The sequence below is a fragment of the Ascaphus truei genome, chromosome 23 (assembly GCF_040206685.1).
Source record: "Ascaphus truei isolate aAscTru1 chromosome 23, aAscTru1.hap1, whole genome shotgun sequence".
Taxonomy (NCBI): domain Eukaryota; kingdom Metazoa; phylum Chordata; class Amphibia; order Anura; family Ascaphidae; genus Ascaphus; species Ascaphus truei.
In genome coordinates, this window is record NC_134505.1 from 1,687,288 (window position 1) to 1,703,043 (window position 15,756).

General features: G+C 45.7%; 1 protein-coding gene across 2 annotated transcripts in view; it reads left to right on the plus strand.

Annotated features, from left to right (window-relative positions):
* Positions 1-15,756, plus strand: part of EZH1 (enhancer of zeste 1 polycomb repressive complex 2 subunit) — a 49,681-nt gene that overhangs the window by 18,553 nt on the left and 15,372 nt on the right. Inside the window, exons 8-14 of one of the 2 annotated variants that reach the window (XM_075580185.1) lie at positions 2,562-2,729; positions 6,617-6,709; positions 6,902-7,004; positions 8,405-8,568; positions 9,864-9,955; positions 10,360-10,528; positions 12,419-12,609. In XM_075580185.1, coding sequence (XP_075436300.1) covers positions 2,562-2,729; positions 6,617-6,709; positions 6,902-7,004; positions 8,405-8,568; positions 9,864-9,955; positions 10,360-10,528; positions 12,419-12,609 — 980 coding nt within the window. The remainder of the gene's footprint in view (positions 1-2,561; positions 2,730-6,616; positions 6,710-6,901; positions 7,005-8,404; positions 8,569-9,863; positions 9,956-10,359; positions 10,529-12,418; positions 12,610-15,756) is intronic. The other variant, XM_075580186.1, reaches the window with a different exon arrangement.

Below are 15,756 nucleotides of genomic sequence, written 5' to 3' on the forward strand. Positions count from 1 at the left end.
CGTGGCTCCCAATTTGCTTATCTACGATTACTTTATAACACGGTTATTGGTGTCTTAAATACTTTAATTGTACAATGCATACAACGGTACATTATTTCTAACGCGATCCGCTTATAGCGCGGTGTGATTCTTTGGAGCCCAAGCACCGCGTTATAAGGGGGTTGAGCTGTATGTATTTTTTTCAGTACCTGATGACAGAAGTAAAAAAACAAAAAAAAACACCAGTGGTTCAGGTGGAAGTCATTTAAATTCTTTAAATTGGCAAAAACAACAGAAGAAAACAAAACAAAAATATGAAAACTACACTTGACAAAGTTGTATCCTCTATCCAGTGATGTAAAGAGGGGTGTGTTAGAGCGGTGTGCTACACAACTGGAGTTACACAACATCGCTTTGACATGCCGTGGTCTATATTCAACACGAAATAAACGTATTGCGTATTTCTAAATAAAATACATAATACACAAACTCTGTACCCCGTAGCGCGTTGCAGGCGGAGTTCAGTTTGGCAAATTAGCAGTAGATACGGTGCCGGTGTATTATAAACACAGCGGCCGGAGCGGAGCTCTCGCCACCCGTCGGGCGGTTCATCCCAAAGGCCGGCGGGCTCTGCGGGGCCACAGGTCGTCCACCGGTGGTATATACCATGGAGTTCTATATATATATAGATCGTATAAACCATTTTGTAGTTTTAGCTTTATTTTTTTTCCCGACTTGTTTTATATAGCGCCCCACAGCTGTACTTGGCGCTTTACAAGAGAGACAGCTCAGCACAGGGAATTATAATAATACATTAAGCGCAGCAAAATCAGACAGAAGGAAAGGAAATCCCTGCCCCGCAGAGCTTACAATCTAAGCGGTATGTTGGAGAGAGTTGCAGAGACAGCAGGTGTGGGAATAAGTGCAGTAGATGGCAGGGCTTGGACACCATGGTTGGTAGGAGTGACTGTGGGTGTGGGACAGTAGATGGCAGGGCTTGGACACCATAGTTGGTAGGAGTGACTGTGGGTGTGGGACAGTAGATGGCAGGGCTTGGACACCATGGTTGGTAGGAGTGACTGTGGGTGTGGGACAGTAGATGACAGGGCGTGGACACCATGGTTGGTAGGAGAGACTGTGGGTGTGGGACAGTAGATGTCAGGGCTTGGACACCATGGTTGGTAGGAGAGACTGTGGGTGTGGGACAGTAGATGGCAGTGCTTGGACACCATGGTTGGTAGGAGAGACTGTGGGTGTGGGACAGTAGATGGCAGTGCTTGGACACCATGGTTGGTAGGAGAGACTGTGGGTGTGGGACAGTAGATGTCAGGGCTTGGACACCATGGTTGGTAGGAGAGACTGTGGGTGTGGGACAGTAGATGGCAGTGCTTGGACACCATGGTTGGTAGGAGTGACTGTGGGTGTGGGACAGTAGATGACAGGGCGTGGACACCATGGTTGGTAGGAGAGACTGTGGGTGTGGGACAGTAGATGTCAGGGCTTGGACACCATGGTTGGTAGGAGAGACTGTGGGTGTGGGACAGTAGATGTCAGGGCTTGGACACCATGGTTTGTAGGAGAGACTGTGGGTGTGGGACAGTAGATGGCAGTGCTTGGACACCATGGTTGGTAGGAGAGACTGTGGGTGTGGGACAGTAGATGGCAGTGCTTGGACAACATGGTTGGTAGGAGAGACTGTGGGTGTGGGACAGTAGATGGCAGTGCTTGGACACCGTGGTTGGTAGGAGAGACTGCGGGTGTGGGACAGTGGCCAGGAGTCCGGGCTGTTGGGAGGCTTCATGTAAGAGGTGAGGTTTCAGGTTTTGATTTAAAGGTGGGGAGAGAGTTCTTGGTGTATAGCGATGGAATACGTGGAGCAGATGGCAGTGATAACAACAATCTCACGTGCAGTCTTCATGTTCATTGTTTTCGTTCTCCCGATGCATCTGGCGCCCGGGCCTAAAGTTGCATTTCCAATGTTGGACTCTTCATACAGCGCTCCATGGATTATTATTTGGTCTTGGGACTTTTGACACATGGGACCACATGTAGCTATGGAAGGGGGGGTGGGGCTTTTCTCATGGTCCATTGATTAAAACAACAATCCCACATACTGTGTTTACATTTTTTTTGCCATAATTGTTTTTTTTTGGGTGGGGGGGGGATGTTACTTCTTTATTCCTTTGAGTGTTGGAGCCATTTGGGCGCCGGACCCCCATGACGTCTCTGGGGTTTAAGTTATGAGCGGCAGTGCGTTATTTATGCAGCGCCAGACGGTTTCCACACCTCTTTACCGAGATATTATACAACACATAATACAGGGAAGAACAATACAATAAGGGATACGTGCATAGCACATCACTAACCATTGGGAGAAAGGGGATCCTCTCCCCCGAAGAGCTTGCAATCTAACTGGTGTGCAATATCGGTGATACAGTCCCTACTTTTGTACAGGTGGTGTCTCAATCTAACTGGTGTGTTGGCAGACGTGCTGAAACAAGGCAAAAGTACATAGGGTCTGTTTTATAGGGCTGGGTGACTATAGGATAAGTGCAGGTAAGATGACCAGGTCTCGTGTGCAGGTTCGGGGCTCCTGGACGACTCGTCCTTCCTGGAGCTGATGGAAGCTCTTCTCCAGTACACAGACGAGGATGACAGAGGACACGGCGACCCCGCCGCGAGCAGCAAGGAGGACGACGTGAAAGAAGAAGGTCCCATGACCCGCAAGAGGAAGCGAATCGCCACCGAAGGTGAGCGAGAGAGTGCACTGGAACTCTTCTCAGGACAGGCTCCTTCCCACCAGGGGTGGGTCCCCCCCAAAAATATTAAAAACCTAGGAGCCAGTCACAATTTTAAGTAGCTAGACGTTTATTGAGAGGGTATAGGTGGAAAGAGGATGCACAGAGACTGGTGCACTCTGACACTCACCGGTGCAGCCAGACACACACACACACACCACCGTACTCTAGACCATGGGTGCACAAAATGGAGAAGAGAAAGGGGGGCAGCCGGCCGAGCGCTCACTCAGGGGTTCCTTACAATGCATCTGATCTCAGACGCGCTATTAGAGAGGGTTGGGGTTCCTTATAATGCATCTGATCTCAGACGCGCTATTAGAGAGGGTTGGGGTTCCTTACAATGCCTCTGATCTCAGGCGCGCTATTAGAGAGGGTTGGGGTTCCTTACAATGCATCTGATCTCAGACGCGCTATTAGAGAGGGTCGGGGTTCCTTACAATGCATCTGATCTCAGACGCGCTATTAGCGAGGGTTGGGGTTCCTTACAATGCATCTGATCTCAGACGCGCTGTTAGAAAGGGTCGGGGTTCCTTACAATGCATCTGATCTCAGACGCGCTGTTAGAAAGGGTCGGGGTTCCTTACAATGCATCTGATCTCAGACGCGCTATTAGAGAGTGTCGGGGTTCCTTACAATGCATCTGATCTCAGACGCGCTATTAGAGAGGGTCGGGGTTCCTTACAATGCATCTGATCTCAGACGCGCTATTAGAAAGGGTCGGGGATCCTTACAATGCATCTGATCTCAGACGCGCTATTAGAGAGGGTTGGGGTTCCTTACAATGCATCTGATCTCAGACGCGCTATTAGAGAGGGTTGGGGTTCCTTACAATGCATCTGATCTCAGACGCGCTATTAGAGAGGGTCGGGGTTCCTTACAATGCATCTGATCTCAGACGCGCTATTAGAGAGGGTCGGGGTTCCTTACAATGCATCTGATCTCAGACGCGCTATTAGAGAGGGTTGGGGTTCCTTACAATGCATCTGATCTCAGACGCGCTATTAGAAAGGGTTGGGGTTCCTTACAATGCATCTGATCTCAGACGCGCTATTAGAGAGGGTTGGGGTTCCTTACAATGCATCTGATCTCAGACGCGCTATTAGAGAGGGTTGGGATTCCTTACAATGCATCTGATCTCAGACGCGCAATTAGAGAGGGCTGGGGTTCCTTACAATGCATCTGATCTCAGATGCGCGCGCTATTAGAGAGGGTTGGGGTTCATGACAATGCATCTGATCTCAGATGCGCGCGCTATTAGAGAGGGTTGGGGTTCCTTATAATGCATCTGATCTCAGATGCGCTATTAGAGAGGGTTGGGGCTCCTTACAATGCATCTGATCTCAGACGCGCTATTAGAGAGGGTCGGGGTTCCTTACAATGCATCTGATCTCAGACGCGCTATTAGAGAAGGTCGGGGTTACTTACAATGCATCTGATCTCAGACGCGCTATTAGAGAGGGTCGGGGCTCCTTACAATGCATCTGATCTCAGACGCGCTATTAGAGAGGGTCGGGGTTCCTTACAATGCATCTGATCTCAGACGCGCTATTAGAGAGGGTCGGGGTTCCTCACAATGCATCTGATCTCAGACGCGCTATTAGAGAGGGTCGGGGTTCCTCACAATGCATCTGATCTCAGACGCGCTATTAGAGAGGGTCGGGGTTCCTCACAATGCATCTGATCTCAGACGCGCTATTAGAGAGGGTCGGGGTTCCTTACAATGCATCTGATCTCAGACGCGCTATTAGAGAGGGTCGGGGTTCCTCACAATGCATCTGATCTCAGACGCGCTATTAGAGAGGGTCGGGGTTCCTTACAATGCATCTGATCTCAGACGCGCTATTACAGAGGGTCGGGGTTCCTTACAATGCATCTGATCTCAGACGCGCTAATAGAGAGGGTCGGGGTTCCTTACAATGCATCTGATCTCAGACGCGCTATTAGAGAGGGTCGGGGTTCCTTACAATGCATCTGATCTCAGACGCGCTATTGGAGAGGGTTGGGGTTCCTTACAATGCATCTGATCTCAGACGCGCTATTAGAGAGGGTTGGGGTTCCTTACAATGCATCTGATCTCAGACGCGCTATTGGAGAGGGTCGGGGTTCCTTAAAATGCATCTGATCTCAGACGCGCTATTAGAGAGGGTTGGGGTTTCCGCAGAATTTCACACTATAATTATAGGGCTCCTTAACCAAAAACAGGTTCGAGAATAAACAGACAGGGCAACAAATGGATGAAATAGGGAGTACGCCCTCAGGAGCAGTGTGATGTGAGACTGCGGGGTCAGGATGGGAGGGAGTTGCTAAAGTATAAGATTAACAGAGATGCACGGAGAAACATTACATAGCATTGTGATAGCGTGTAACAAACCCCAGATCAGTATTAAGTCCTCACTTCTTCTTTCTTTTCTTTTTTTTTCCGTGTCAAAGAGCATTATAATTTTGAGCTCAAATGTTTTCCGTTTCGGGGGGTGCTTTTAAACATGCCTTTGAGGATTTGGATTGTTAAATAATGTACGTATTGATTCATGGTGTGTTATTGTGTTCATTCTCGTTTGATTTTTTTTGGGGGGCGGTTTCACCAATGTAGCATCCTTGGTCACATTTGCTGAATCGAATCATATATACAGGCAGTCCTCGGTTATCCGACACAAATGCGTTACTCAAAATGGCGTCGGATAGCGAAGCGTTGTAAAGCGAAACACGTTTTCCTGTAGGAACACTTGTTTAAATCAAAAAAAAAAATTTAATGCGAAAATACACAAAATATTTTACTCGAACAATAAGATTATGCTGCACACACATACATTATGATGTAAAGATTCTATTTATTGAATCCAGAACTGTGTAATTAAACTGTTAGACATGTTTAAAGGCATAAATACACCACAAAACCTTCACACAGACTGATCTGGACGATTTCCCTGACTGCAGCTTTCTGATTGACATAATGTTGCAACTTTGCAAAGCGTCGTAAGAGCGTCGGATACGCCATTTTGGCGTCGTAAAAACCGGCTCTAGGGATGCATTGGACAGCGTGGGATAAGCCATTCGTCGTAAAGCGAAGCGTCGTAAAACGAGGACTTACTGTATACCACATTCCTGGATGTGTATGACCCTTTAACATCGAATTCGCCGTGGTTGTGACTGGCTGTGGGATATTGTCATATATATGTTCGCAGCGTATGATGTTCGATGAACTCGCGCCCTTCTCCGCGACCTCGAGTTCATCGTCAAGTTTTTTTGTTGACCAACTTCCTGCCTGAGGTTTGGCGGTTGTCCCTAATGCAAAGATGGGAGGTTTGGGGAAGGGGTCTTTAAATGTGTCAGCCTCCTGTCAACATGGATGGCAGATTATTTTTCAAATGGTTGTTGCTTTCTTTTTTATATGGAGCAGATATCATTGTTTTGATGGTGGCCCTTGGCTTGTATCCCTTCTGTCTTACTGATCTCGTCAGGGTTTGGGAGGTGTCTGTTCTTCATTGTCGGCTCATTGTGTATGGGTGTAATGGAAGCTGGAGTAATGGAGTGGACTACAGCTCTCATTGCGGCTGCAGGGGCTCACTGCCGAGCAGCAGCTCGCCTCAGCACGGGTCAGCGCCTAAGCGCTGACCATGCCCGAGGCCTTACTGTTGTGTCCAGGAAGTTCACTAGGTTTGCCGAATAATCTGGATGGAATGAGTTGAAGGACTCGTGAAATTGTGTTAGATCTTCTCCACCCTCGGCCCATATCCATAAATAAATCATCAACGTATCCATAATTATTTGTGAGCCATTTTGTAAGGTTTTTCTTTCTTCCTTAACAAATCTGCGTGTAACTGCTCCATCCTCACGGACAGGGGAGTCCCACGAAAATCTGGGAAGCAACGCGGTCTCCTCCAAGGGGCAGGAAGTGCAGGCGGAGCGAGAGGAAAAAGCCCCGGTTGAAGAAGGTGAGAACCAGTGTACACTGCTGACCAGTGGATCATCGGTTATAAAACATGGAGTCTAATTTTACTAGTGCGATGTATCTGATCTCAGGCGCGCTATGGAGAGCAGAGGCGAATGACCGGTTATCCTGCTTCACATGAAGGTAGACTTCGTAGACGCGGATCCAATTGAATGAAATCTCTTATTTTTTTCAGGCAGCAAAAGCGTCGGCAAAAGCCAACGGCCGCACGATCTGATATTCAGCGCCATATCGGCGGTGTTTCCAGAGAGGGGATTCCCAGAGGAAGTGAAAGAAAGGTGTGTGGGGGGGGGGGGGGGAGAGGGGGGAAGGGGGATGACTATTGTCTGTATTGTAGACTTGATGCATAATAACAGTCTTTTCGAGGTGGTCTTACCCATCCCCTCTCCGGTTTCTGTACCCATTCCCACCTTGAGCTTTAAAACAAACAAAAAAAAAACCCTATAAGGTATAAAGGTAAATATTCTTAAACTCCATATTATTGATGCGCTGAGTACCGGGTAATTACCCGGCACTTTTTCAGAAAAATTACCCGGACCGGGCAGCTGGAACCGACACCGGGTATTTTCCGCATTCCACGCTCTGCTCCCTCAGTCCACCTCTCGGAGAACGGCAGGAGCAGAGCAGCTGGGTGAGGAAGACTTACCTGCAGCCGCCGGCAGAGGGTGAGGAAGACCGGTGAGGAGGACTGCGGCGACATCGTGGGAGCAGCGGCAGACATCCTGGCGGCGGCAGCAGCAGAGGACGACCTTGTTGAGCCGGCGGGAGCAGAGGATCACATCACAGCCGATGCCGGTGGGAGCCGGGGAACCACGTGACCGGAGCAGGAGCGTTCCTATTGTACAGCAAGCTCCTCCCCGGCTGTCCAATAGCAACGCTCCTGCTCCGGTCACATGGTTGCCCGGCTCCCACCGGCTGAATAAGGACGTCCCATGCTGCCGCCGCCACCAGGATGTCTGCCGCTGCTCCCACGATGTCGCCGTGGTCCCCCTCACTCTCCGCAGCGGTCTTCCTCCCCCTCCACCGCCTCCAGGTAATCGAATGCTATCGGTACAACACCGCTCCATATAACGACGTACAAATCAACCCAGTGCCTGAAGGATGCGAAACGCGCCTCGTCGACCTAAACACACAGAGCATAACGTCGACCGTGAAGTTGAACAAATGATAAATCCGTCCCAAATCTACCAGGGGTGTGAGTCACAAGAATGTGCACAAATAAATACCACGGCTTTCCAGACCAGGCCGGACCATATCGGAATAGACTCTTAAGCTCTTTTCCCAGCGCAAGGGGCTATTGTGTCTATGTAGTCAACCGGGTCTTAAAAGAAATGGCCCCATATAGTTCAACAGACTTTGCTGGCAGGGCAGCTGATGGGGAGGTGGTGGGTAGCACCGGGACAGCTGTCCCGCGCCCGGCTGATTTGTTATTGGAAGTTGGGTGTGACCCAACCACCCCACACCTCCCCCCTCAACAGTTCTTCAGCATCCACAGCCCAATGTCAGCACTCTGCCCCCGGGACAGCTATCGAGCGCAAAATAATGGCACAGCGTTGATGCCAAGGGCAGGAAATCACTGCGTCATATTCTGTGCGCTGCGCTGGGTGCCTCCCCTCCCCCCCCCCGTAGACCCTTCCAGTAACCATGCTGTGTTCCTTACCCCGTCTGCCGTCGCCAGGTACAAGGAGCTGACGGAGGTGTCGGATCCCAACGTCCTTCCGCCGCAGTGCACCCCCAACATGGACGGGCCCTGCGCCAAGAACGTGCAGCGGGAGCAGTCCCTGCACTCCTTCCACACCCTCTTCTGCCGCCGCTGCTTCAAGTACGACTGCTTCCTGCACCGTAAGTTACGGATCTGATCAAGCGGGTGGGGGGAGGGGGGCGACGCGGTGGTGGGGGTCACTCGCAAGGCAGTTTCCGACTCACCGCATTACTCCTAGAGGACAAGCGTACAGATGTAGAGAAATGTCTTCGGGCCGCCGCCGCCACTCGCGGACGCACAACCGCGATGGTCACGGCACTGAAGGAATAAATGGCGGAGGGGTAAATGGGCAGGGAAGTCCCATTCGGAAGCATGGGCCACCCCACCGCAGCGTGAGCTCGGCAGACACCGTTTCGGGCGCCACAGACAGGGGACAGTGAGTCTTGCTACATCTGTAGCTTTGTGGAAGGTTGCGACATCTTTTGACCGACGCGAGTTGGCCACGGATATGTTAGGGTTTCCGGAGCCTCGCGGGTCTCTTCTGCACGTCGAGTGAAGGTCACTTGGTTGTACGTTGAAGGGCATGGCGGCCTGCAATAAAATCTATGTTGTGCATTTAAATTGTGAAGCGACTATACCTTCGAGGGGGGGGGGGGGGGAACAAATTGCTATGCAATACCAGAAAAAGCAGCAATCCCCACCCAGAAACGTATGTCTGGTTTTCGGGATTTCCCTGCTTCAGCACAGTGGGGGGATCAATCAGTGGCTCAGTCATTCTTACTTTCTCCTCCCTGTGTTAACTGACTTCCACTTCCTTTCTTCAATCCATAAAGTGTCACGCATAGAAGCCTACACCAGATCCCTCTCAAAACTGCACTCGAGATGTAGTGAAATATTCTGACTTAATAAGTCATAGAATCTCAATATTCTCGATATGGCAATGTTATACAAGTACGTACAGCTCCACCCCCCTTATAACGCTGCGCGTGGGGTCCAAAGAATCACACCGCGCTATAAGCGGAACGCGTTAGAAATAATGTACCATTGCATGCATTGTACAATAAAGTATTTAAGACGCCAATAACCGTGTTTGTAAAGTATTCATAATTACGAAAAATTGGGAGCCCACGCGTGCAACGCGTTACAAGCGGATCCGCGTTGTAGCGGATCGCGCTATAACGGGGTTGAGCTGTACAAATAGATGCCTACCGTATAGCCACGCAATTAATACTCTGTCTTGGCATTACTACTCAGAATAGATGTATCGTGATAACATGTGATCAAGATGAGTCTGGCTACAAATCAGAGTCATCGTTATACAGTGCAATGAAGACCGCGCGTTTCGGGAATACCTGTTACACCGCCATTCGTCCTGAGCAGCGCTGCGTATAGCCGGACCGCTGCCGAGTACGTTTTTTTTTATTTGTTGTCGCAGCCTTTCACACGAGTCCTAACGTGTACAAGAGGAGGAACCGAGAAATTAAGATCGAGACAGAGCCTTGCGGACATCACTGCTTCTTGTGGCTGGTAAATAGTTCTTGTTGCCTTCTGGGGGCGGTTGTTGCTGCTTGGTATGTATGTTTGTATGTATATCTTTATGTATATAGCTCCATCCAGGTACACAGCAGTAATACAGTACACGTGACATAATATTATAACACAGAATGGGGAATAAGATACATATTTTATTATCGTTTCTAACAAGAACAGGGACGAACGTTTAAAAAAAAAAAACCCTTTCTGCGGGTTGGCGATTCCACAGATCCACTACTCTTTCCACGCAGAAGGGAGACGAGGAATATAAAAGGATCTTTGGAGTGATCTAGTTTGTAGATCTTTACATGATCGCTAGATCCTTATTCCTGTTGGGTTCCCGACTGCCCACTTTATTTGCTTTCCTATCCCCCCCTCCCCCCCCTTCAATCTTCCAGGAGGGCGCCAAAGAGTACGCCATGATGCACAACCCGAGATCCAAGTGCCTGGGGAGGCGACGCAGGAGAAGCCCGGCCGTCGCGGCCTCCTGCTCCAGCGCCTCGACGGAAACGAGAGAGGGGGACAGCGACCGAGACACGGGGAACGAGTGGGCATCCAGCTCCTCAGGTGATGGGGCAGATGTGGTGGGGGGATGGGGGGCTGGCAGCTGGGGACTGAGCCCTTAACCATGTCACTGCCATTAGTACACTTTGCCCCTAGGAGGAACTGACCCCTTAACCATGTCACTGCCATTAGTACACTTTGCCCCTAGGAGGGACTGACCCCTTAACCATGTCACTGCCATTAGTACACTTTGCCCCTAGGAGGGACTGACCCCTTAACCATGTCACTGCCATTAGTACACTTTGCCCCTAGGAGAGACTGAGCCCTTAACCATGTCACTGCCATTAGTACACTTTGCCCCTAGGAGAGACTGACCCCTTAACCATGTCACTGCCATTAGTACACTTTGCCCCTAGGAGAGACTGACCCCTTAACCATGTCACTGCCATTAGTACACTTTGCCCCTTGGAGGGACTGACCCCTTAACCATGTCACTGCCATTAGTACACTTTGCCCCTAGGAGAGGCTGACTCCTTAACCATGTCACTGCCATTAGTACACTTTGCCCCTAGGAGGGACTGACCCCTTAACCATGTCACTGCCATTAGTACACTTTGCCCCTAGGAGAGGCTGACTCCTTAACCATGTCACTGCCATTAGTACACTTTGCCCTTAGGAGGGACTGACCCCTTAACCATGTCACTGCCATTACTACACTTGGCCCCTAGGAGGGACTGATCCCTTAACCATGTCACTGCCATTAGTATACTTTGCCCCTAGGAGGGACTGAGCCATTAACCATGTCACTGCCATTAGCACACTTTGCCCCTAGGAGAGACTGATCCCTTAACCATGTCACTGCCATTAGTACACTTTGCCCCTAGGAGAGACTGATCCCTTAACCATGTCACTGCCATTAGTACACTTTGCCCCTAGGAGAGACTGAGCCCTTAACCATGTCACTGCCATTATTACACTTTGCCCCTAGGAGAGACTGACCCCTTAACCATGTCACTGCCATTAGAACACTTTGCCCCTAGGAGAGACTGAGCCCTTAACCATGTCACTGCCATTAGCACACTTTGCCCCTAGGAGAGACTGATCCCTTAACCATGTCACTGCCATTAGTACACTTTGCCCCTAGGAGAGACTGATCCCTTAACCATGTCACTGCCATTAGTACACTTTGCCCCTAGGAGAGACTGAGCCCTTAACCATGTCACTGCCATTAGTACACTTTGCCCCTAGGAGAGACTGACCCCTTAACCATGTCACTGCCATTAGTACACTTTGCCCCTAGGAGAGACTGACCCCTTAACCATGTCACTGCCATTAGAACACTTTGCCCCTAGGAGAGACTGAGCCCTTAACCATGTCACTGCCATTAGCACACTTTGCCCCTAGGAGAGACTGATCCCTTAACCATGTCACTGCCATTAGTACACTTTGCCCCTAGGAGAGACTGATCCCTTAACCATGTCACTGCCATTAGTACACTTTGCCCCTAGGAGAGACTGAGCCCTTAACCATGTCACTGCCATTAGTACACTTTGCCCCTAGGAGAGACTGAGCCCTTAACCATGTCACTGCCATTAGTACACTTTGCCCCTAGGAGAGACTGACCCCTTAACCATGTCACTGCCATTAGTACACTTTGCCCCTAGGAGAGACTGACCCCTTAACCATGTCACTGCCATTAGTACACTTTGCCCCTAGGAGGGACTGACCCCTTAACCATGTCACTGCCATTAGTACACTTTGCCCCTAGGAGAGACTGACCCCTTAACCATGTCACTGCCATTAGTACACTTTGCCCCTAGGAGGGACTGACCCCTTAACCATGTCACTGCCATTAGTGCACCTTGAATAACATATGACATACTCTGTGATTATGGAAATGTTTGAGATCCCCTGACACACAGGTTTCTAACCTCACTTGCATTACGGCGTTAGAGGCGAATTCCCGCTGCCAAACCCCCACCCGGCAGAGGCAGGGCAGCTCGGACGTGCCAGATGTGGACGAGCCCACCGAGCCCGTGGAGTGGTCCGGGGCGGAAGAATCCCTCTTCCGAGTCTTCCACGGCACTTACTTCAACAACTTCTGCTCCATCGCCAGGCTCATGGGCACCAAGACCTGTAAGCAGGTGGGTGGAGCGTGCGTGCAAACCCTTTTGGTGCTAGGGGCCTACATCCCATCGCTGAGTAACTGACCTGTATTTATACAGTATGGTTATTTATAACACGTGTTACCAGGAAGTAATACACTGAGAGTTACCTCTCGTTTTCACGTCTGTCCTGGGCACAGAGTGATGGTTACATTAAGTGAGCAGGTTATACATTATATACAAGACATTGCATGGACAGTTAGGGATAATATATGTTATAGGCGTATGTAACAGTTACAGATAATATATATTATAGGCGTATGTAACAGTTACAGATAATATATATTATAGGCGTATGTAACAGTTACAGATAATATATATTATAGGCGTATGTAACAGTTACAGATAATATATGTTATAGGCGTATGTAACAGTTACAGATAATATATATTATAGGCGTATGTAACAGTTACAGATAATATATAGTAGATAGGCGTATGTAACAGTTACAGATAATATATATTATAGGCGTGTGTAACAGTTACAGATAATATATGTTATAGGCATATGTAACAGTTACAGATAATATATATTATAGGCGTATGTAACAGTTACAGATAATATATGTTATAGGTGTATGTAACAGTTACAGGTAATATATGCTATAGGCGTATGTAACAGTTACAGATAATATATATTATAGGCGTATGTAACAGTTACAGATAATATATATTATAGGCGTATGTAACAGTTACAGATAATATATATTATAAGCGTATGTAATAGTTACAGATAATATATATTATAGGCGTATGTAACAGTTACAGATAATATATATTATAGGCGTATGTAACAGTTACAGATAATATATATTATAGGCGTATGCAACAGTTACAGATAATATATATTATAAGCGTATGTAACAGTTACAGATAATATATATTATAGGCGTATGTAACAGTTACAGATAATATATATTATAGGCGTATGTAACAGTTACAGATAATATATATTATAGGCGTATGTAACAGTTACAGATAATATATATTATAGGCGTATGTAACAGTTACAGATAATATATATTATAGGCGTATGTAACAGTTACAGATAATATATATTATAGGCGTATGTAACAGTTACAGGTAATATATGCTATAGGCGTATGTAACAGTTACAGGTAATATATGTTATAGGCGTATGTAACAGTTACAGATAATATATATTATAGGCGTATGTAACAGTTACAGGTAATATATGCTATAGGCGTATGTAACAGTTACAGGTAATATATGTTATAGGCGTATGTAACAGTTACAGATAATATATATTATAGGCGTATGTAACAGTTACAGATAATATATGTTATAGGCGTATGTAACAGTTACAGATAATATATGTTATAGGCGTATGTAACAGTTACAGATAATATATATTATAGGCGTATGTAACAGTTACAGATAATATATGTTATAGGCGTATGTAACAGTTACAGATAATATATGTTATAGGCGTATGTAACAGTTACAGATAATATATATTATAGGCGTGTGTAACAGTTACAGATAATATATGTTATAGGCGTATGTAACAGTTACAGATAATATATATTATAGGCGTGTGTAACAGTTACAGATAATATATATTATAGGCGTATGTAACAGTTACAGATAATATATATTATAGGCGTATGTAACAGTTACAGATAATATATATTATAGGCGTATGTAACAGTTACAGATAATATATATTATAGGTGTATGTAACAGTTACAGATAATATATATTAGAGGCGTATGTAACAGTTACAGATAATATATATTATAGGCGTATGTAACAGTTACAGATAATATATATTATAGGCGTATGTAACAGTTACAGATAATATATGTTATAGGCGTATGTAACAGTTACAGATAATATATATTATAGGCGTATGTAACAGTTACAGATAATATATATTATAGGCGTATGTAACAGTTACAGATAATATATGTTATAGGCGTATGTAACAGTTACAGATAATATATATTATAGGCGTATGTAACAGTTACAGATAATATATAGTAGATAGGCGTATGTAACAGTTACAGATAATATATATTATAGGCGTGTGTAACAGTTACAGATAATATATGTTATAGGCATATGTAACAGTTACAGATAATATATATTATAGGCGTATGTAACAGTTACAGTTAATATATGTTATAGGTGTATGTAACAGTTACAGGTAATATATGCTATAGGCGTATGTAACAGTTACAGATAATATATATTATAGGCGTATGTAACAGTTACAGATAATATATATTATAGGCGTATGTAACAGTTACAGATAATATATATTATAAGCGTATGTAATAGTTACAGATAATATATATTATAGGCGTATGTAACAGTTACAGATAATATATATTATAGGCGTATGTAACAGTTACAGATAATATATATTATAGGCGTATGCAACAGTTACAGATAATATATATTATAAGCGTATGTAACAGTTACAGATAATATATATTATAGGCGTATGTAACAGTTACAGATAATATATATTATAGGCGTATGTAACAGTTACAGATAATATATATTATAGGCGTATGTAACAGTTACAGATAATATATATTATAGGCGTATGTAACAGTTACAGATAATATATATTATAGGCGTATGTAACAGTTACAGATAATATATATTATAGGCGTATGTAACAGTTACAGGTAATATATGCTATAGGCGTATGTAACAGTTACAGGTAATATATGTTATAGGCGTATGTAACAGTTACAGATAATATATATTATAGGCGTATGTAACAGTTACAGGTAATATATGCTATAGGCGTATGTAACAGTTACAGGTAATATATGTTATAGGCGTATGTAACAGTTACAGATAATATATATTATAGGCGTATGTAACAGTTACAGATAATATATGTTATAGGCGTATGTAACAGTTACAGATAATATATATTATAGGCGTATGTAACAGTTACAGATAATATATATTATAGGCGTATGTAACAGTTACAGATAATATATATTATAGGCGTATGTAACAGTTACAGATAATATATGTTATAGGCGTATGTAACAGTTACAGATAATATATATTATAGGCGTATGTAACAGTTACAGATAATATATATTATAGGCGTATGTAACAGTTACAGATAATATATGTA